This window comes from Salvelinus fontinalis, unplaced genomic scaffold (assembly GCF_029448725.1).
Source record: "Salvelinus fontinalis isolate EN_2023a unplaced genomic scaffold, ASM2944872v1 scaffold_0018, whole genome shotgun sequence".
NCBI lineage: Eukaryota > Metazoa > Chordata > Actinopteri > Salmoniformes > Salmonidae > Salvelinus > Salvelinus fontinalis.
The window spans coordinates 522776-547531 of NW_026600227.1; the positions used below are offsets into that span (position 1 = coordinate 522776).

Here is a 24756-nt window from a genome sequence, read left to right on the forward strand (position 1 = left end):
TACACAGGGCAGTGTCCCCAATCACTGCCCTGGGGCATTGGGATATTTTTTTAGACCAGAGGAAAGAGTGCCTCCTACTGGCCCTCCAACACCACTTCCAGCAGCATCTGGTCTCCCATCCAGGGACTGACCAGGACCAACCCTGCTTAGCTTCAGAAGCAAGCCAGCAGTGGTATGCAGGGTGGTATGCTGCTGGCTATATGGAGATAGGAAGATGTCTTCTGCCTTCGTGTGCATCTCCTTTACAGTGTTTGACAAGTTTAAAGAACGACTGCCCTAAAAAACAACTAATCCCTTTAAAAATGGTCTATGTGGCATCGATGTATGTGTTAAACATTTATTCTAGTGTCAAAATTGTGTCCGTCTCATCTAAAACAGAGTTTTTAACCTGTGTGTGTCACAACGAGTAAATTAAGTTTGGGTTTGGATTACAATTAGGTCAACAATTAATGCCCCCTTTTACCAAGCTCCGCGTGACCATCACCCCTCTGGCCGCTTCCCTTCATTGAATTTGGGCTCCGTTTTTTTTAATCGCCTCCAACGCGTTTAAAGGATCACGTCCGTGCGGTACAGGTGTTTGGAGTTGGTTAGTCCCCAGGGGTGGTGAGTATGCTGGTAGCTAGACCGTAGATTGATGGTTATGTATCTGGTTAGGTATATTTTGATGATCATTATCACTATCATCTACCTAACTAGCTCTCTAGCTATACTGAACAAAAAACTGATACTATAAAACTGATACCTATACTGAACAAAAATGTAAACCCAACATGCAACAATTTCACCGATTATACTGAGGTACAGTTCAAATAAGGAAATCAGTCAATTTAAATAAATAAATTAGGCACTAATCTATGGATTTTCCATGACTGGCAGGGGCGCAGCCATGGGTGGGCCTGGGAGAGCATAGGTCCACACACTGGGGAGCCAGGCCCAGCCAATCAGAATATGTTTTTCCCCACAAAAAGGGATTTATTACAGACAGAAATACTCCTCAGTTTCATCAGCTGTCCGGGTGGCTAGTCTCAGACGATCCCGAAGGTGAAGAAGCCGGATGTGGAGGTCCTGTGGTGGCGTGGTTACACCTGGCGTGCGGTTGTGAGGCCTGTTGAACGTACTGCCAAATTCTCTAAAATGACGTTGGAGGCGACTTATGGCAAGGAAATTAACATTAAATTCTCTTGCACCAGCTCTGGTGGACCTTCCTGAAGTCAGCATGCCAATTGCAAGCTCCCACAAAACATGAGACATCTGTGGCAGTGTGTTGTGTGTCAAAACTGCACATTTTAGAGTGGCCTTTTATTGTTCCCAGCACAAGGTGCACCTGTGTAATGATCATTCTGTTTAATCAGCTTTTTGATATGCCACACCTGTCAGGTGGATGGATTATCTTAGCAAATGAGAAATGCTCACAAATTTGGAGAGAAATAAGCTTTTTTGTGCGTATGTAAAAATGATGAGATCTGTTATTTCAGCTCATGAAACATGGGACCAACACTTTACATGTTGCGTTTATATTTTTGTTCTGTAAAATTAGCGAGCTAACTAGCTGGCTAACAGCTAACACAACTCGGATTTGGCTTGAAAACATGCTAACATTTCAAAAGAAAGCAAAATAATTAGTAGGAAAAAGTCTGTCGCCAGATTGACTTTAGATGCAGTATAACTTTAGTCAGTATTTTAATACATACGGGACCAACATATTTTAGCTAGCTAACATTAACATTGCTAGCTATTTTTGACAAACTTTACTCGTAAAATTAATGGGAACATTGCCATCTCTTTAAAGTAAATGTGACTAAATAATTTGAGACAGTTGTTTCCTACTAATTATTTCCCTACTTTAGCAATGTCATCGTATTTCCTTGCCACTATAAATTAGTGTAATTTAGATGAAAAAGTCACATTAGCCACCGAGTTGCAACCCAAGTCTAGGTGTCACGCCTGACCTTAGTTTACCTTAGTTTTCTATGTTTCTGTATTATTTTGGTCAGGTCAGGGTGTGACGAGGATGGGTATGATTGTTTTGTATTGTCAAGGGTTTTTGTATGTCTAGGTGTGTGTGTTTAGTCTAGGCATATGTAGGTCTATGGTGGCCTGAATTGGTTCCCAATCAGAGGCAGCTGTTTATCGTTGTCTCTGATTGGGGATCCTATTTAGGTTGCCATTTTCCATTTAGGTTTGGTGGGTTATTGTCTATGTGTAGTTGCCTGTCAGCACTCGGGTCTTATAGCGTCTTATAGCGGTCGTTTTGTTATTTTGATAGTTTGTTTCTTTCTTCATTAAAAGGAATATGTATTATAACCACGCTGTGCCTTGGTCTCCGCTATACAACGAACGTGACACTAGGGCTCATAAATATTGGATAGAGCTATGTTGGTACTAACTAACTCATGTCTGAAACAGTGTACTAACTAGCAGCAAAAACCCAACCCTAGGACCATAGTGTAACGCCGTGAAGTGTAACGGCGTCAACGGGCCTGTATATAATCCAATCTGGAAGCAGTCAGGCTACATCTGTAAAGACTTAGTTTCTAAAATATATTACGTTATTTCTTAAGCTACAGCATGTTTATAATTAAAGGGATGACGACAATCGTTGACCTGTTTCTTTTCTGTTAGACAAATTGCACATTTGGGTGCCAGACTGATCCCCTTCGTCATACATTGATGCTGGGACTTACCAGAGGGAGCAAAGGTGGGTATCGTAACATGTCCATCAATGTGACTGCAATGGTTTAGCTACCTCCAAAAATAATTTAATTCACTGCTCAGTTAATATTTTCACAGCTTGTCAGGCAAGAACTCAGAATAAAGATGTCATGTGACACAAGTACCCTCGTGACACGTTTTCTGTTGTTGCCAGTCTCTCTCAACTCAGACGGAATCATCAACCATTACAGGTAATGTGTGTTGTATGTGAAAAGTTGTATGAAAAAAATACCCAGCTTGATAAACTAGTAGTCTAATTCCCCAGCCAAGTACACAGTACCAGTCAAAAGTTTGGACACGTGTACTCATTCAAGGGTTTTTCTTTATTTTTACTATTTTCTACATTGTATAATAATAGTGAAGACAGCAAAACTATGAAACACCAAAAAAGTGTTAAACAAATCTAAATATATGTTATATTTTGAGATTCTTCAAAAATGACAGCTTTGCACACTCTTGGCATTCTCTCAACCAGATTTTTGAAGGTAGTCACTTGGAATGCTTTTGCAAAAGTCTTGAAGGTGTTTCCACATATGCTAAGCATTTGTTGGATGCTTTTCCTTCACTCTGCAGTCCAATTCATCCCAAAACATCTCACTTGGGTTGAGGTCAGGTGATTGTGGAGGCCAGGACATCTGATGCAGCACTCCATCATGCTTCTTCTTGGTGAAATAACCCTTACGCAGCCTGGAGGTGTGTTGGGTCAAATCAAATCAAACTTTATTCGTAACATGTGCCGAATACAACAAGTGTAGACCTTACCGTGAAACGCTTACTTACAAGCTTTTAACCAATAGTGCAGTTCACGAAGAGTCATTGTCCTGTTGAAAAACAAATGATAGTCCCACTAAGCTCAAACCAGATGGGATGGCGTATCGCTGCAGAATGCTGTGGTAGCCATGCTGGTTAAGTGCGCCTTGAATTCTAAATAAATCACAGACAGTGTCACCAGCTAAGCACTATCACACCTCCTCTTCCATGCTTCACGGTGGGAACCACAAATGCGGAGATCATCCGTTCACCTACTCTGCGTCTCACAAAGACAAAGAGGTTGGAACCAAAAATCTTGAATTTGGACTCATCAGACCAAAGGACAGATTTCCACCGGTTTAATGTCCATTGCTCATGTTTCTTTGCCCAAGCAAGTCTCTATTTCTTATTGGTGTCTTTTAGTAGTGATTTCTTTGCAGCAATTCGACCACGAAGGCCTGATTCACACAATCTCCTCTGAACAGTTGATGTTGAGATGTCTGTTACTTGAACTCTGTGAAGCATTTATTTGGGCTGCAATTTCTGAGGCTGGTAACTCTAATGAACTTATCCTCGGCAGCAGAGGTAACTCTGGGTCTTGCTATCCTGTGGCGGTCCTCATGAGAGCCAGTTTCATCATAGCACTTGATTGTTTTTGCGATTGCATATATATATATACATAAAGTGCATTCAGAAAGTATTCAGACCCCTTGACTTTTTCCACATTTTGTTACGTTACAGCCTTATTCTAAAATGGATAAAATAGTTTTTTCCCCTCATCAATCTACACACAATACTCCATAATGACAAAGCAGAAACAGGCTTTTTAGAAATTTGTACAAAAAAAAACAAAAAAAAAACAGAACTACCTTATTTACTAAAAAAATAAAAAATAATTTAAAGTAACACAATTACATAACAATAACGAGGCTATATACAGGTGGTACCGGTACAGAGTCAGTGTGCGGGGGCACAGGTTTGTTGAGATAATTTGTACATGTAGGTAGGGGTGAAGTGACATAGATAGTAAACTATGCAAATAGTCCGGTGGCCATTTGATTAATTGTTCAACAGTCTTATGGCTTGGGGGGTAGAAGCTGTTCAACAGTCTTATGGCTTGGGGGGTAGAAGCTGTTCAACAGTCTTATGGCTTGGGGGGTAGAAGCTGTTCAACAGTCTTATGGCTTAGGGGTAGAAGCTGTTCAACAGTCTTATGGCTTGGGGGGTAGAAGCTGTTCAATAGTCTTATGGCTTGGGGGGTAGAAGCTGTTCAACAGTCTTGTGGCTTGGGGGGTAGAAGCTGTTCAACAGTCTTATGGCTTGGGGGGTAGAAGCTGTTCAACAGTCTTATGGCTTGGGGGTAGAAGCTGTTAAAGGAGCTTTTTGGTCCTACAGTGGTTTGTCCACAGCTTGCATGGTGCCGCAGAATTCTATGGCACGTTATTTAAGTGCCAACCACTGGTACCATTAACGTTAGTTAGTGCTAGTTTGACCACCAGAGGGCATCTTTGAGAAGCATTTGATAGCCTTCAATAGTGGCTGTACTAGAGAATTGAAAAGCTTTTTTTGTAAGAACATAGTATATGGGACTGATTTTAAGAAATTTTGCTTAATTAATTTGATTAATATTATGGTGTTTCTCTTCCAAGAAATGAAAAACCCTCTGGATTTCCGTTAGGATGAAACGGAAAATATGGCGCTGTACAACATGACGGCCGGGACTAGGTTACAGTATTGGGCTATTTAGCGAAAGAGTCCCCATGTAGTGTGGGGACACGGGAGATGGGGGTTCAATTCCCTGGCGGGGAGGAAGGAGTAGGTCAGCCTTGTAAATAAGACTTTGTTAACCTCTCTGGGATAGATGGGACGCTTGCGTCCCAACAGGCATGTCAAAATGTAGAGCGCCAAATTCAAAAAAATTATATAAAATTAAACTTGATTAAATCACACATATAAGATATCAAATTAAAGCTACACTCGTTGTGAATCCAGCCAACATGTCAGATTTCAAAAAAGGCTTTTCGGCGAAAGCATAAGATGCTATTATCTGATGATAGCCCAATGTAAACAAGAGAGTGTAGCCTATTGCTAGCGCTACATGCTACATGCTAGCGCTACTCAAAACGCTAATATAAAATATAAAACATGCATTACCTTTGACGAGATTCTTTTGTTGGCACTCCAATATGTCCCATAAACATCACAAATGGTCCTTTTGTTCGATTAATTCCATCCATATATATCCAAATTGTCCATTTATTTGGCGCCGTTGTACCAGGAAAAACAGCGTTCAATTTGAACAAAATCATGACACAACATCTAAAAAAAATTACCTCTAAACTTTGCCAAAACATTTCAAAGTACTTTTGTAATACAGCTTAAGGTATTTGTAAACGTTAATAATCGATCAAATTGAAGACAGGTCAATCTGTTTTCAATACAGGATATCAACAAACTCACGGAACATTTCATTTCTTGCCCAAATCTCAAACATAAACAAACGACGTCCCTCCACTTCCGGGTCAATATCTTTTTCACCTCACAAAGAAAAAACCTTAACCATTTTCCATACAATGGCGACATCCAGTGGAAGCAGTAGAAACTGCGCATTTACTGATTAGAATTCTGGTTTGCCCAAAACAATCCATTGAACATAGAGGAACTTAACAATAAAAAAGTTAGTCCTCAGGGTTTTGACTGCTATATAAGTTCTGTTATACTTACAGATATGATTCAAACAGTTTTAGAAACTTCAGAGTGTTTTCTATCCAACTCTACTAATTATATGCATATCTTATATTCTGGGGATGAGTAGCACGAAGTTGAAATTGCGCACGCTATTTTTCCCTAAGTGAAAACTCTGCACCCTATCCTCAAGAAGTTAACCTCTCTGGTACCAGTGGGATGTTAGCGTCCCACCTCGACAACAGCCAGTGAAATTGCAGGGCGCCAAATTCAAAACAACAGAAATCCCATAATTAAAATTCATCAAATATACAAGTATTATACACCATTTTAAAGATAAACTTCTTGTAAATCCAACCACAGTGTCAGATTTCAAAAAGGCTTTACGGCGAAAGCACACTTTGCGATTACGTTAGGTCTGCGCCTAGCCACAGAAAAACATACAGCCATTTTCCAGCCAAGGAGAGGTGTCACAAGTCAGAAATAGCATTAAAATGAATTACTTACCTTTGATGATCTTCATCTGGTGGCACTCCCAGGTCTCCATGTTAGACAATAAATGTTAGTTTTGTTCGATAATGTCCCTCTTTATGACCAAAACCTCCTTTTTGTTAGCGCGTTTTGTCCAGTAATCCGAATGCTCAAGCCCAGACAAAGTTTTTTTTTAAAGTTAGTAGAAACATGCCAAACGATGTTTAAAATCAATCCTCTGGTTGTTTTTATCATAAATAATCAATAATATTTAAACCGGACAAAAGCTTAGTCAATAGAAAAAGAGAAACAAGAGAGGCACGTTCCCGATCACGCGCAGGACTCATGGCTGGACATTTCCACTGGCCACTGATTTGAAAGTGCTGTATCTCCCTCATTTTTCAGAGTAAAAGCCTGAAACAATGCCTAAAGACTGGCCACGTGTAGAGGAAGCCACAGAGCTCGTGAACTGGGTCCTAAGTCTTTGTATGGTGGATAGGTTTCAATGGAAAAACAGCCTTTCAAAATAATAGTACTTCCTGGTTGGATTTTCCTCTTGTTTTTACCTGCGATATCAGGTCTGTTATACTCACAGACATTATTTTAACAGTTTTGGAAACTTTAGAGTTTTCTATCCAAATCTATAAATTATATGCATATCCTAGCTTCTGGGCCTGAGTGGCAGGCAGTTCATCCAAAAATTCCGAATGCTGCCCCCTACCCTAGTGAAGTTAACTCACTTGCCTAGTTAAATAAAGGTTACACTAATAGAATAAAATTTCTACACCCTAATTGTAGTCTAACCAAAACCCAAACGGAGATTCAGGGAAATGAAAAATCTCATTGATTTATCAAGAACAGTCCCCATGCTTGTTTCAGAGCAGAGTGAAACGATGCTAAAATAGTTGTAGGCTATTGCTTCAAATCCTATTGGTTCTAACTTCAATATGCAGTGCAGACTGGCACAAAGAACAGCAGGAACGTTTCCCTAGTCAGCGCCATTATTAGTGCAATGCCCTTTAAAGTGTTGCTCTGTGCTACCCAGTGGGGCGGGGTGGGGGTCCACTCCCCCTTCCTCATCCTCCCTTCCCCATGGGCTAGGTCCATCTTCTGTGCACGGCTCTGTGGCCCATCCCATGCCCCAGGCCCTCGTGCCTTGAACCTCACACGTTTTCAGTGGATACAGCTGGAGAACTGCAAGGCAATCCCATTGTGCGCCACTCGGGAGCCATGACAAATTTGACCAATATATATTGTCCAGCTAATAACAGGCTTAATAATATATCTGTAAGAATATCCAAGTTTTTTTTTTATAATTGTAAATTAATTATAATAATCACTTTGTTTAAAAAATAACAATATTTTGGAGATTATTTTGTTTTCAAATAACGTAAAATGAGCGAGGAAAAAGGCCATTCTTGAACACGGGGTGAGACATTGTTACTAATTTGTGAATAAAGCCAGTTTATTACTTAGAATTATTTCTGTTTTTAGAGAAACCAAAAACCTACAGTCATCTCATGCGTCTCTTAGTCGAGGCCGGAACGGGTATTGAAACAGCAACGCAGCTTGCCCTGCTATGCAGTGTCTTAGACCGTTGCGCCACTTAGGCGCTGTACAACATGCCTGTCGGGAGTGGCCTACAGTATTACAGTAAAAAAAAAGAAGAATAAAAACCTACTGAAGTTGTGCACAACAGTTTCTATTTAGGTTTATGTCGTCATTCATTGTCATCGTCATTGTCAGTTAGACACAGTAGGGACCCAAAAGCATAACCAGTGCTCTAACTCCCCCTTGTGGTGGTCTGGAGAAATGAAATGGTGATGCAGGGTAACGTACTAAACCACAAATTACCTCTAAGTCCCGCAGCATAATCATAAAACCTTTAGTGGAGCAACCACTGTAGACTTGGCGCTCTGGTACCATTTGCTGTGCGGTAGCAGAGAAAACAGTCTATGACTTGGGTGACTGGAGTCTCTGACAATTTTCAGGGCTTTCCTCTGACACCGCCTATTATATAGGTCCTGGATGGTAGGAAGCTTGACCCCAGTGATGTACTGTACGCCGTACCTCTGTAGTGCCTTGCGGTCAGATCCCGAGCAGTTGTTGTCCTAGTTGTTGTTGTACCACACTGCCAGTTCTCTGACCAAGTGCGACTGCACATAATGAAACTTTCAAAGTTCTTGAAATTTTCTGGATTGACTGACCTTCATGTCTTAAAGTAATGATGTACTGTCATTTCTCTTTGCTTATTTGAGCTGTTTTTGCCTTTTTTTGGGGGGGGGGGGGTCTTATACCAAATAGGTCTATAATCTGTATACTCTACCTTGTCACAACACAACTGATTGGCTCAAACGCATTAAGAAGGAAAGAAATTCCACAAATATACTTTTAACAAGGCACACCTGTTAATTGAAATGCATTCCAGGTGACTACCTAATGAAGCTGGTTGAGTTAATTCCAAAAGTGTGCAAAGCTGTCATCAAGGCAAAGGGTGGCTACTTTGAAGAATCTCAAATATAAAATATATTTTGATTTGTTTACCACTTTTTTGGTTACTACATGATACCATATGTGTTATTTCATAGTTTTGATGTCTTCACTATTATTCTACAATGTAGAAAATAGTAAAAATAAAGAAAAACCCTCGAATGAGCAGACGTGTCCAAACTTTTGACTGGAACTATATATGACAAATGTGTGTGTTGTGTCCCAGAGACTCATGGGACTGCGCTCATGTCAGAAGATAAACTACTGTTAATGTTTATTTGAAATACTTTGATATTGTTTTATTTATTTTTTAACTGTTAGGTACCCACGTTTAAATCATTGTTAATTTGATCATTTTTTCTCTGAAGATTCTTTATTCATAAGATGAAGTCGGGGAGAACAAACCCCTCTTTAAAGCGTACCATCAAACCTTTTGACATGTAATACTCCTGTCTATGTTACGTTGATGTTGTCTGTATATTTTGGATTTTGTGTCATTGTTCAATAAAATATAAAATACTATGGTTGCTTTGTTTTATGTTGGGGGTAATTTTACAACTTGCATTGATGATCACGTTTCTATAAGAAAAGAAGGTAAAAAAGACTGATTGCCGTTTGTCTCTGGAACTGTCAGCAGCTGTCTACTACCTTAGGTCACGATAGTACACAAGTTTTGATTGGTTTACAGTTTGGTACTTTTATGTCCAGGTAGTGAACATAAAAGTAAGTATTTAGAACAAATTTGCAAGAACTCAACCCAACACCGACGGGTGCCAGTATAGCCCTACACCGACGGGTGCCAGTATAGCCCTACACCGACGGGTGCCAGTATATCCCAACACCGACGGGTGCCAGTATAGCCCAACACCGACGGGTGCCAGTATAGCCCAACACCAATGGGTGCCAGTATATCCCAACACCGACGGGTGCCAGTATAGCCCTACACCGACGGGTGCCAGTATAGCCCTACACCGACGGGTGCCAGTATAGCCCTACACCGACGGGTGCCAGTATAGCCCAACACCAATGGGTGCCAGTATATCCCAACACCGACGGGTGCCAGTATAGCCCTACACCGACGGGTGCCAGTATAGCCCTACACCGACGGGTGCCAGTATAGCCCTACACCGACGGGTGCCAGTATAGCCCTACACCGACGGGTGCCAGTATAGCCCTACACCGACGGGTGCCAGTATAGCCCTACACCGACGGGTGCCAGTATAGCCCAACACCGACGGGTACCAGTTTAGCTTTCTGAAGAGGCAGCAAGAATGTGAGCGGTGCACGTCTACCACTTTGTGTCGCCGTTAGCGATGATGCTAATGAAAACAATCCTCTGGTAGATGGAAAGGCCCAAAACGGAGTGGCTTCACTTGGCACATCTAAAGTCTTTTCTTTTGGTGTGTTGCTATAAGCCACCATATGCTAACAGTCAGTATCTAAATAATGTGTGAAATGCTTGATAGTGAATGTGATGTAAACAGAGAGGTCTACTTTCTTGGGGACCTGAATATTGACTGGTTTTCATCAAGCTATTCACGCAAGAGGAAGCTTCTCACTGTAACCAGCGCCTGTAATCTGGTTCAGGGCTTTAATCAACCTACCAGGGTGTTTACAAACACTACAGGAACAAGATCATCCACATGTATCATCACATATTTACTAATACTGTAGGACTTTGTTCTAAAGCTGTATCTGTACCCACTGGATGCAGTGATTACAATATAGTGGCTATATCCAGGAAAGCCAAAGTTCCAACAACTGGGCCTAAAAAATATTTTGCTGTGACTCTTAAGTGGATGATGTTAAAAATATTTTTTGGTCTGATGTGATTAATGAGGAGCATCCAGACGCTGCACTTGATTCATTTATGAAATTGTTTCTTCCAATTATTGATAAACTTGCAGCTATTAAGAAATGGACTGCTAGAAGTGTTAAGGCTAATAAGTTCTGTTATACTCACAGATATTGTTCAAACAGTTTTAGAAACATCAGAGAGTGTTCTCTATCCAAATCTACTAATATTATTTATATCCTAGCTTCTGGGCCTGAGTAGCAGGCCGTTTTCTTTGGGCTCACTTTCATCCGGATGTGAAAATACCGCCCCCTATCCCAGAGAAGTTAGGACGAACCTGTAACGGTCGTCTTGTGGTGAATGAGCGGACCAAGGCGCAGCGGGTGATGAATACATAATGAATTTATTAAATGAAAGATTAAACACGAAGTACACTTGAATGAACTACAAAACAAATAAACGACGTAGACTGACCTGAACAATAGAACTTACATATAGACGAAGAACGCATGAAACAGGAACAGACTACCTAAAACGAACGAACAAACGAAACAGTCCCGTGTGGTGCAAACAGACACAGACACAGGAACACAATCACCCACAAACAAACAGTGAGAACAGCCTACCTTAATATGGCTCTCAATCAGAGGAAACGTCAAACACCTGCGTCTAATTGAGAACCATATCAGGCAACACCTAAACCCAACATAGAAAACACATAACATAGACTACCCACCCCAACTCACGCCCTGACCAAGTAAACACATACAAAAACAACAGAAAACAGGTCAGGAACGTGACAGAACCACTGTAGCTAACGATGGCTAGCTAAGTAATGTCGATACACCATAGTCCGCAAAAATCAAGCAAATGGTACTAAACTCATTAAAAAACATGCTTTGACATTGTAGTGGCTATTGATGGTTTGGCTGGTTGTTTGCTTATTGTCATTGCGAATATCATCATTTGATAATTTGTGTATCTCATTCAGTTACTGGAGTCTGTTGTGAATTTAGAACATTCAATTTTGTTGTTGTGATTTTGTAAATGTGTGATTTTGAGATTGAAAAACCTGGGATAAACTAAAACCTGGAAAAATCAAACGTAATTTTGGTTAAAACGCAATCTGGCAAAGAACAAAACAGATTCTAATGATACTTTTTTAAATGAATTTATGTAAAATCTGAAAGATATAATACCTAATACAGATTTTTATCTATTTATTTTTCAAGATAAGGTGGGCTATTTACTTAATTTTTCGGTTTTAATAAAATACATATTTTGAAGAACATAAATCACTGTTGCAATTCATATCTTGCGGTTAAACTGTAAATAAGGCTTTAATCTCAAGAGAAAACAGGTTAAATGTTAAAAAAGGTTTCATGTTATCTTACTTAGAAAATAGTCCTGATTATCTTTGCCTAGACCTACACAATATCCCAAATAACAGAAGTTGTATATTTTCAGTCATTTAAATTGTAAAGTCATGTCTTTCTACACAATACCACAACACATTTTACCAATCTGGGAGGTGAACTCAATTTAGTATTCAGTGCTCTGTGTGTGTGTGTGTGTGTGTGTGGGTTTGTGTGTGTGTGTGTGTGTGTGTGTGTGTGTGTGTGTGTGTGTGTGTGTGTGTGTGTGTGTGTGTGTGTGTGTGTGTGTGTGTGTGTGTGTGTGTGTGTGTGACACCGACCAGTATATCTGATAGAGAATGGTCAGGAGCTGTTCTACACTGCTGTGCCCATCAACGAGGCTCTGGCAAAGACCTCACCTCTTGTCTGCTCTCCAATGGGGGAAACAGTATTAGGTGTGTTTTGTTTAAACCTGTTCAAACTTCAACATAGGTCATATCTGACACACAAACAGGTACTATCTTAACTGCCATTGGTTATACAACAGTGACTGTGTCTATGTGTTCACTGAAACATGTATGGAGCCAGCACATGGAGACTTGATGTGAGGAAGTCCAGACTGACAGACAAGCTGCTGATGCTGATGTCAAATCAAATGTATTTATAAAGCCCTTTTACCATCAGCTGATGTCACAAGGTGCTTATACAGAAACCCTGCCTAAAACCCCAAACAGCAAGCAATGCAGATGTAGAATGGAGAGAGACCTGGCACTCGGCAATACAACTATACAAGACACATCATTTTTCTTGATATCATACATTGTCCTCTGATTCAAAGACAGGTTGATACTGATGTCTTGAAAGACTAAAATTATGTATAAATCTATTGCTTTTGTTATTATTGAATCGGTCAATTCGGGAGGGGACACCGTACAGGACGGAATGATAACTGACATGTTTGGCAAGGTAGCACCACCAGACAAAATGTTGATTGTATCGGTGGCGAATGACAATAGAAGATGAAAGACACGTGTAATATTGTCATATTGTCATATTAATCACGAACACACATTCATCGATTTTACGTTGATGTATCTACACTCAAGCTGGGCGATGTTAGTGCAATGTCCACATGTAGCCCACATATATACAATATATACAATATGTAGTGATGTTAGTTCTTTGTCTCGCGAGAAAGATAGAAAGATATAACAGCAGATATTAGACAGCTATAGAGGTTGTAGGCCAACCGAGCTGACCGAAGACCGCGGCATAGATGCGTTAAAGTATTATTTGTAATACATTTACAAACATGTCTACAAACCTGTTTTTTCTTTGTCATTGTGTGGTATTGTGTGTAGATTGATGAGGGAAAAAAACGATTTAATCAATTTTAGAATAACGCTGTAACGTAACAAAATCTGGAAAAGGTCAAGGGGTCAGACAGGTTTACATCTTGGCTGATAGTGCTCTGTAAACAGAGACCTGAACAGACAGGTTTACATCTTGGCTGATACTGCTCTGTAAACAGAGACCTGAACACACAGGTTTACATCTTTTATTATCAGCTCTGTCTCATGTTTACTGAGAGGAGCAACATGGTGGCAGGGGCAGGGAGAGGTGGCAGGGGCAGGGAGAGATGGCAGGGAGAGGTGGCAGGGAGAGGTGGCAGGGGCAGGGAGAGGTGGCAGGGAGAGGTGGCAGGGAGAGGGAGAGGTGGCAGGGAGAGGTGGCAGGGGCAGGGAGAGGTGGCAGGGGCAGGGAGAGGTGGCAGGGGCAGGGAGAGGTGGCAGGGGCAGGGAGAGGTGGCAGGGAGAGGTGGCAGGGGCAGGGAGAGATGGCAGGGGCAGGGAGAGGTGGCAGGGGCAGGGAGAGGTGGCAGGGGCAGGGAGAGGTGGCAGGGGCAGGGAGAGGTGGCAGGGGCAGGGAGAGGTGGCAGGGGCAGGGAGAGGTGGCAGGGAGAGGGAGAGGTGGCAGGGAGAGGTAGCAGGGGCAGGGAGAGGTGGCAGGGGCAGGGAGAGGTGGCAGGGGCAGGGAGAGGTGGCAGGGGCAGGGAGAGGTGGCAGGGGCAGGGAGAGATGGCAGGGGCAGGGAGAGGTGGCAGGGAGAGATGGCAGGGAGAGGTGGCAGGGAGAGGTGGCAGGGAGAGGTGGCAGGGGCAGGGAGAGGTGGCAGGGAGAGGTGGCAGGGGCAGGGAGAGATGGCAGGGGCAGGGAGAGGTGGCAGGGGCAGGGAGAGGTGGCAGGGGCAGGGAGAGGTGGCAGGGGCAGGGAGAGGTGGCAGGGGCAGGGAGAGGTGGCAGGGGCAGGGAGAGGTGGCAGGGAGAGGGAGAGGTGGCAGGGAGAGGTGGCAGGGGCAGGGAGAGGTGGCAGGGGCAGGGAGAGGTGGCAGGGGCAGGGAGAGGTGGCAGGGGCAGGGAGAGGTGGCAGGGGCAGGGAGAGGTGGCAGGGGCAGGGAGAGATGGCAGGGGCAGGGAGAGATGGCAGGGGCAGGGAGAGGTTTCAGGGAGAGGGAGAGGTGGCAGGGGCAGGGAGAGATGGCAGGGGAAGGGAGAGATGGCAGGGGCAGGGAGAGGTGGCAGGGGCAGGGAGAGGTGGCAGGGAGAGAGATGAGAGGGGGGTGTGAGGGATGAGTGTGGATGAGAGGGGGGTGAGAGGTTAGGGGAGGGAGGAGAAGAGAGATGAGGGATGGCAGGGGAGGAAGGGAGGGGGAGAGGGGAGGGAAGGAGAGGAATGAGAAGGGAGGTAGGGAGAGGAGAGGGGAGGAAAGGAGAGGGGAGGGAAGGAGAAGGGAGGGAAGGAGAGGAATGAGAAGGGAGGTAGGGAGAGGAGAGGAGAGGGGAGGGAAGGAGAGGAGAGGAATGAGAAGGGAGGAAGGAGAGGAATGAGGGGAGGAAGGAGAGGAATGAGGGGAGGAAGGAGAGAGAGGAGGGGAGGTGGGAGAGGGAGGGAGAGGGGAGGAAGGGGAGGATGAGAAGGAAGTGAAGTGGACCACTGTGACAGATGTAATTGACTGTGCTGTGTGTGTTCATCTGTGTCTCTGTCTGTCTGTCCTCTCCTCTCCAGGTGTGCTGCAGTTGTTGTGTGCTGGGTCTGGCTCTACATGCTGAAGGTAGAGGGTGTGATGCCCACCAGTACCTGGGGGACCCCTGCGGTCGTGTCCTGCTCACCTGCTGTGAAGAGGGGCTCAGCCCTAACTCTAACCAAACACAGAGGAGGAAGGAGAGGCCCAGACCTACTGCCCTGTCTGAGAAAGGTAAATCACCTCCCACCAGACCTACTGCCCTGTCTGAGAAAGGCAAATCACCTCACACCAGACCTACTGCCCTGTCTGAGAAAGGTAAATCACCTCCCACCAGACCTACTGCCCTATCTGAGAAAGGTAAATCACCTCACACCAGACCTACTGCCCTGTCTGAGAAAGGTAAATCACCTCCCACCAGACCTACTGCCCTGTCTGAGAAAGGCAAATCACCTCACACCAGACCTACTGCCCTGTCTGAGAAAGGTAAATCACCACACACCAGACCTACTGCCCTGTCTGAGAAAGGCAAATCACCTCACACCAGACCTACTGCCCTGTCTGAGAAAGGTAAATCACCCCACACCAGACCTACTGCCCTGTCTGAGAAAGGTAAATCACCCTAAACCAGACCTACTGCCCTGTCTGAGAAAGGTAAATCACCACACACCAGACCTACTGCCCTGTCTGAGAAAGGCAAATCACCCTAAACCAGACCTACTGCTAAATAAAGTACAGTGCTTCTCCCCACTCATGACAGAATGGTAAACAGTCCATATGTTAATTTAACATCTATGATGTACAGTGCCTTCAGAAAGTATTCCATTTAGCCTGAATTTAAAATGGATTAAATTTAGATTTTTTTGTCACTTGCCTACACACAATAACCCATAATGTTTAAGTAGAATTTTGTTTTTGGAAATGTGTACAAATAATTTACAAATGAAAGCAGAAATGTCTTGAGTCAATAAGTATTTAACCTGTTTTTTATGAAAAGCCTAAATAAGTTCAGGAGTGAAAATGTACTAACCAGTCATAAAATGAGTTGCATGGACTCACTCTGTGTGCAATAATAGTTTTTAACAGGATTTTTGAATGACTGCCTCATCTCTGTACACAACACAATTATCTGTAAGGTTGTGCAGTAAATTTCAAGGACAGATTCAACCTCAAAGACCAGGGAGGTTTTCCAATGCCTCGCAAATAATTGCAAATATTGGTAGATGGGTAAAAAGCAGACATTGAATATCCCTTTGAACATTGTGAAGTTATTAATTACACTTTAGATGCTGTATCAATACACCCAGTCACTACAGAGATACAGGCGTCCTTCCTAACTCAGTTGCCGGAGAGGAAGGAAATAGGGATTTCAACATTTGTATTTGTAATTATTATGGATCCTCATTAGTTACTGCCAAGACAGCAGCTACTCTTCCTGGGGTTTATTATGGATCCACATTAGTTCCTGCCAAGGCAGCAGCTACAATTCCTGGGGTTTATTATGGATCCATATTAGTTCCTGCCAAGGCAGCAGCTACTCTTCCTGGGGTTTATTATGGATCCCCATTAGTTCCTGCCAAGGCAGCAGCTACTCTTCCTGGGGTTTATTATGGATCCCCATTAGTTCCTGCCAAGGCAGCAGCTACTCTTCCTGGGGTTTATTGTGGATCCCCATTAGTTCGTGCCAAAGCAGCAGCTACTCTTCCTGGGGTTTATTATGGATCCCCATTAGTTCCTGCCAAGGCGGCAGCTACTCTTCCTGGGGTTAATTATGGATCCCCATTAGTTCCTGCCAAGGCAGCAGCTACTCTTCCTGGGGTTTATTATGGATCCTCAATAGTTCCTGCCAAGGCAGCAGCTACTCTTCCTAGGGTTTATTATGGATCCCCATTAGTTCCTGCCAAGGCGGCAGCTACTCTTCCTGGGGTTAATTATGGATCCCCATTAGTTCCTGCCAAGGCAGCAGCTACTCTTCCTGGGGTTTATTATGGATCCTCATTAGTTCCTGCCAAGGCAGCAGCTACTCTTCCTGGGGTTTATTATGGATCCTCATTAGTTCCTGCCAAGGCAGCAGCTCCTCTTCCTGGGGTTTATTATGGATCCCCATTAGTTTCTGTCAAGGCAGCAGCTACTCTTCCTGGGGTTTATTACGGATCCCCATTAGTTCCTGCTAAGGCAGCAGCTACTCTTCCTGGGGTTTATTATGGATCCCCATTAGTTCCTGCCAAGGCAGCAGCTACTCTTCCTGGGGTTTATTATGGATCCCCATTAGTTTCTGCCAAGGCAGCAGCTACTCTTCCTGGGGTTTATTATGGATCCCCATTAGTTCCTGCCAAGGCAGCAGCTACTCTTCCTGGGGTTAATTATGGATCCCCATTAGTTCCTGCCAAGGCAGCAGCTACTCTTCCTGGGGTTTATTGTGGATCCCCATTAGTTCGTGCCAAAGCAGCAGCTACTCTTCCTGGGGTTTATTATGGATCCCCATTAGTTCCTGCCAAGGCAGCAGCTACTCTTCCTGTGGTTTATTATGGATCCCCATTAGTTCCTGCTAAGGCAGCAGCTACTCTTCCTGGGGTTTATTACGGGTCAGCTTTAATATTGGAAATAGATTGTCGCGTCCATCAATGTAATTGTCTGCATCACTTCCATTCCCCCATATATATATATACACTACATTTCAAAAGTTTGGGGTCACTTAGAATTTTCCTTTTTTTTTAAAGAAAAGCTAAATTTTGTCCATTAAAATAACATCAAATTGATCAGAAATACAGTGTAGATATTGTTAATGTTATAAATGACTATTGTAGCTAGAAAAGGCAGATTTTTGTATGGAATATCTACAGAGGCCCATTATCAGCAACCATCACTCCTGTGTTCCAATGGCACGTTGTGTTAGCTAATCCAAGTTTATTATTTTTAAAGGCTAATTGATCATTAGAAAACTACTTTGCAATTATGTTAGCCCAGCTGAAAACTGTTGTTCTGATTAAAGAAACAATAAAACTGGCCTTCTTTAGACTAGTTGAGTATCTGGAGCATCTGAGTTTGTGGGTTTGATTAAAGACTCAAAATGGCCAGAAACAAAGACTTTCTTCTGAAACTCGTCAGTCTATTCTTGTTCTGAGAAATTAAGGCTACTCCATGTGAGAAATTTCCAAGAAACTGAAGATCTGGTACAACGCTGTGTACTACTCCCTTCACAGAACAGAGCAAACTGTCTCTAACCAGCATAGAAAGAGGACTGGGAGGCCCCGGTGCACAACTGAGCAAGAGGACAAGTAGAGTGTCTAGTTTGAGAAACAGATTCCTCACAAGTCCTCAACTGACAGCTTCATTTAATGGTACCCGCAAAACCCCAGCTCCTTCACTTCCTTCTATAGTTCACTCTAACTGCCCATGGCTCACACTCTTCAGAAGAACCTGGAAGAGATACAGGTGAGGACTGCCTGAAGATACAAATACAGACAGTTAAAGCTATGTGAAGGGAGGACAGAGAGGACACAGACAGTTAAAGCTATGTGAAGGGAGGACAGAGAGGACACAGACAGTTAAAGCTATGTGAAGGGAGGACAGAGAGGACACAGACAGGACACAGACAGTTAAAGCTATGTGAAGGGAGGACAGAGAGGACAGACAGGACACAGACAGTTAAAGCTATGTGAAGGGAGGACAGAGAGGACACAGACAGTTAAAGCTATGTGAAGGGAGGACAGAGAGGACACAGACAGTTAAAGCTATGTGAAGGGAGGACAGAGAGGACACAGACAGGACACAGACAGTTAAAGCTATATGAAGGGAGGACAGAGAGGACACAGACAGTTAAAGCTATGTGAAGGGAGGACAGAGAGGACACAGACAGTTAAAGCTATGTGAAGGGAGGACAGAGAGGACACAGACAGTTAAAGCTATGTGAAGGGAGGACAGAGAGGACACAGACAGGACACAGACAGTTAAAGCTATATGAAGGGAGGACAGAGAGGACACAGACAGGACACAGACAGTTAAAGCTATATGGAGGGAGGACAGACAGGACACAGACAGGACATAGACAGTTAAAGCTATATGAAGGGAGGACAGAGAGGACACAGACAGTTAAAGCTATGTGAAGGGAGGACAGAGAGGACACAGACAGGACACAGACAGTTAAAGCTATATGGAGGGAGGACAGACAGGACACAGACAGGACATAGACAGTTAAAGCTATATGAAGGGAGGACAGAGAGGACACAGACAGGACACAGACAGTTAAAGCTATGTGAAGGGAGGACAGAGAGGACACAGACAGTTAAAGCTATGTGAAGGGAGGACAGAGAGGACAAAGTTGACACAGAAAGTGTTTGTGTTGGAGGTTAACAGAAGATAAGTATCTGTAGAGATCAGCGGACATCATCAGAAGAGGATAACATAAGATAAGGATCAGAGGACAGCAGAAGATAAGGATCAGAGGACAACAGAAGATAAGGATCAGAGGACAACAGAAGATAAGGATCAGAGGACAGCGGAAGATAAGGATCAGAGGACAACAGAAGATAAGGATCAGAGGACAACAGAAGAGTCTCCTTGGGTTCCCCTTTTTGTTCTCCAGTAGCAGCTCCTGATTCGTCATTCTGTTCCAATGTCCTGTTCTGACGGCCATTTTGTAGTTAGGGCCTTGGTGGAATGCACCATATTTAGGGGTGATCTTCAAACCTGGAAGTTACACACACACACACACACACACACACACACACACACACACACACACACACACAGAGGTTCAGGTCCCCCTAGGCTCCCCAACAGTCCTGTGACTGAGGATGAAGACAGAGTCTGTAGAACAATGTCCTCTAGTCTGCTGTCCAGGAACCTCCACAGCCCGGCAGGAATACTCTCCTATAACCAGCTAGGGACTGTTCATGTTGACACGCAGAGCTAGCTAACCACCCACCCACCCACCCACACAGCTAGCTAACCACCCACCCAGCTAGCTAGCTAACCACCCACCCACAGAGCTAGCTAACCACCCACCCACCAAACCAGCTAACCACCCAGCCAGCTAACCACCCACCCACCCACCCAGCTAGCTAACCACCCACCCACAGAGCTAGCTAACCACCCACCCACAGAGCTAGCTAACTACCCACCCACACAGCTAACTAACCACCCACACACAGAGCTAGCTAACTACCCACCCACACAGCTAACTAACCACCCACACACAGAGCTAGCTAACCACCCACCCACAGAGCTAGCTAACTACCCACCCACACAGCTAACTAACCACCCACCCACAGAGCTAGCTAACTACCCACCCACCCAGCTAGCTAACCACCCACACACAGAGCTAGCTAACTACCCACCCACACAGCTAGCTAACCACCTACCCACAGAGCTAGCTAACCCCCCACCCACACAGCTAGCTAACCACCTACCCACAGAGCTAGCTAACCCCCCACCCACACAGCTAGCTAACCACCCACACAGCTAGCTAACCCCCCACCCACAGAGCTAGCTAACTACCCACCCACACAGCTAACTAACCACCCACCCACAGAGCTAGCTAACTACCCACCCACCCAGCTAGCTAACCACCCACACACAGAGCTAGCTAACTACCCACCCACACAGCTAGCTAACCACCCACACAGCTAGCTAACCACCTACCCACAGAGCTAGCTAACCACCCACACAGCTAGCTAACCACCCACACAGCTAGCTAACCACCTACCCACAGAGCTAGCTAACCACCCACACAGCTAGCTAACCTCCCACCCACAGAGCTAGCTAACCACCCACACAGCTAGCTAACCACCCACCCACAGAGCTAGCTAACCCCCCACCCACACAGCTAGCTAACCACCCACACAGCTAGCTAACCACCCACACAGCTAGCTAACCACCCACACAGCTAGCTAACCACCCACCCACCTCCAGTGGATGAATGGCAGCATTGTGCCTTGTTCCCAGACCTGGTGTGTCACCATGGGTTTCCTCTGCTGCTGACTGCTGCTGGCTCACAGTGCTTTATCATGGTGACAGAGTGAGGGTGGACTGTTTAACTGCCATCACCTCCTAACCCATAGAATCACACAATCTCTCTCTCTCTCTCTACTTTTTTTTCTCTCCCTCTCTCTCCCTCTCCCTTTCTCTCTCGCTCTCTCTCTCTCTCTCCTCTCCCTCTCCCTTTCTCTCGCTCTCTCTCCCTTTCTCTCTCTCACTCTCTATCTCTCCCATACTCTCTCTGTCCCTCACCCTCTCTTTCTCTCTCTCTCTACCCCCTAACAGATGTGAATGAGTGTGTGACCAGCACGCACAGTTGCCAGGCCAGTGAGCGCTGTGTGAACACCGTGGGATCGTTTGTGTGTGAGAGGACCGTCACTTGTCCTGCTGGCTTCCAGCTCAGGAATGAAGTCTGTGAGGGTGAGTTGGTCAACATCATCAGCATTATGATTATAAAGTAAAATTGGTTTCTCTCTCTCATCTCTCCTCCCTCTCTTTTTCTCTCCCCCCTCTCTATTTCTCTCCTCCCTCTCTCTTCATTGCTCTCTCTCTCCTCTTTTCTTATCCTTTCTTTCATTCTTCTGGACTGTCCGCTGAGAGGAACAGCCCAGATATTTTCTGAGTCATGTCATCAGTTAGCCTGAGAGGTTTTAATTCACCCTAGAGTCCTCAAACACTCCTCCCTTCTTCCTTCCCTCTGTCCCTGTTCTCTCCCCTCCCTTCCCCTCCCCTACACCATCACAATAAATCCATGTAATATAGTCTACACCATCACAATAAATCCCTGTAATATAGTCTACACTATCACAATAAATCCATGTAATATAGTCTACCTACACCATCACAATAAATCCATGTAATATAGTCTACACCATCACAATAAATCCATGTAATATAGTCTACCTACACCATCACAATAAATCCATGTAATATAGTCTACACCATCACAATAAATCCATGTAATATAGTCTACACCATCACAATAAATCCATGTAATATAGTCTACCTACACCATCACAATAAATCCATGTAATATAGTCTACACCATCACAATAAATCCATGTATTATAGTCTACCTACACCATCACAATAAATCCATGTAATATAGTCTACACCATCACAATAAATCCATGTAATATAGTCTACCTACACCATCACAATAAATCCATGTAATATAGTCTACACTATCACAATAAATCCATGTAATATAGTCTACCTACACCATCACAATAAATCCATGTAATATAGTCTACCTACACCATCACAATAAATCCATGTAATATAGTCTACACCATCACAATAAATCCATGTAATATAGTCTACCTACACCATCACAATAAATCCATGTAATATAGCCTACACCATCACAATAAATCCATGTAATATAGTCTACACCATCACAATGAATCCATGTAATATAGTCTACACCGTCACAATAAATCCATGTAATATAGTCTACCTACACCATCACAATAAATCCATGTAATATAGTCTACACCATCACAATAAATCCATGTAATATAGTCTACACCATCACTATAAATCCATGTAATATAGTCTACACCATCACAATAAATCCATGTAATATAGTCTACCTACACCATCACAATAAATCCATGTAATATAGTCTACACCATCACTATAAATCCATGTAATATAGTCTACACCATCACAATAAATCCATGTAATATAGTCTACACCATCACAATAAATCCATGTAATATAGTCTACACCATCACTATAAATCCATGTAATATAGTCTACACCATCACAATAAATCCATGTAATATAGTCTACACCATCACAATAAATCCATGTAATATAGTCTACACCATCACAATAAATCCATGTAATATAGTCTACCTACACCATCACAATAAATCCATGTAATATAGTCTACCTACACCATCACAATAAATCCATGTAATATAGTCTACACCATCACAATAAATCCAGATATTGATGAGTGTATGGTGTCTCCTCTCCTCCAGATATTGATGAATGTATGGTGTCTCCTCTCCTCCAGATATTGATGAGTGTATGGTGTCTCCTCTCCTCCAGATATTGATGAGTGTATGGTGTCTCCTCTCCTCCAGATATTGATGAGTGTATGGTGTCTCCTCTCCTCCAGATATTGATGAGTGTATGGTGTCCTCTCCTCCAGATATTGATGAGTGTATGGTGTCTCCTCTCCTCCAGATATTGATGAGTGTATGGTGTCCTCTCTCCTCCAGATATTGATGAGTGTATGGTGTCTCCTCTCCTCCAGATATTGATGAGTGTAGGGTGTCTCCTCTCCTCCAGATATTGATGAGTGTATGGTGTCTCCTCTCCTCCAGATATTGATGAGTGTATGGTGTCTCCTCCAGATATTGATGAGTGTATGGTGTCTCCTCCAGATATTGATGAGTGTATGGTGTCTCCTCCAGATATTGATGAGTGTATGGTGTCTCCTCCAGATATTGATGAGTGTATGGTGTCTCCTCCAGATATTGATGAGTGTATGGTGTCTCCTCCAGATATTGATGAGTGTATGGTGTCTCCTCTCCTCCAGATATTGATGAGTATATGGTGTCTCCTCCAGATATTGATGAGTGTATGGTATCTCCTCTCCTCCAGATATTGATGAGTGTATGGTGTCTCCTCTCCTCCAGATATTGATGAGTGTATGGTGTCTCCTCTCCTCTCCTCCAGATATTAATAAGTGTATGGTGTCTCCTCTCCTCCAGATATTGATAAGTGTATGGTGTCCTCTCCTCCAGATATTGATAAGTGTATGGTGTCTCCTCCAGATATTGATGAGTGTATGGTGTCTCCTCTCCTCCAGATATTGATGAGTGTATGGTGTCTCCTCTCCTCCAGATATTGATGAGTGTATGGTGTCTCCTCTCCTCCAGATATTGATGAGTGTATGGTGTCTCCTCTCCTCCAGATATTGATGAGTGTATGGTGTCTCCTCTCCTCCAGATATTGATGAGTGTATGGTGTCTCCTCTCCTCTCCTCCAGATATTGATGAGTGTATGGTGTCTCCTCTCCTCTCCTCCAGATATTGATGAGTGTATGGTGTCTCCTCTCCTCCAGATATTGATGAGTGTATGGTGTCTCCTCTCCTCCAGATATTGATGAGTGTATGGTGTCTCCTCTCCTCTCCTCCAGATATTGATGAGTGTATTGTGTCTCCTCTCCTCTCCTCCAGATATTGATGAGTGTATGGTGTCTCCTCTCCTCTCCTCCAGATATTGATGAGTGTATGGTGTCTCCTCTCCTCTCCTCCAGATATTGATGAGTGTATGGTGTCTCCTCTCCTCCAGATATTGATGAGTGTATGGTGTCTCCTCTCCTCTCCTCCAGATATTGATGAGTGTATGGTGTCTCCTCTCCTCTCCTCCAGATATTGATGAGTGTATGGTGTCTCCTCTCCTCTCCTCCAGATATTAATAAGTGTATGGTGTCTCCTCTCCTCCAGATATTGATAAGTGTATGGTGTCCTCTCCTCC

At 43.6% G+C, this 24756-nt stretch overlaps 1 protein-coding gene across 1 annotated transcript in view; it reads left to right on the forward strand.

Moving 5' to 3' along the window:
* LOC129842156 (fibulin-2-like) overlaps positions 1 to 24756 on the forward strand; it is an 88496-nt gene that overhangs the window by 36827 nt on the left and 26913 nt on the right. Inside the window, exons 6-7 of the mRNA XM_055910571.1 lie at positions 15324 to 15894; positions 21544 to 21678. Coding sequence (XP_055766546.1) covers positions 15324 to 15894; positions 21544 to 21678 — 706 coding nt within the window. The remainder of the gene's footprint in view (positions 1 to 15323; positions 15895 to 21543; positions 21679 to 24756) is intronic.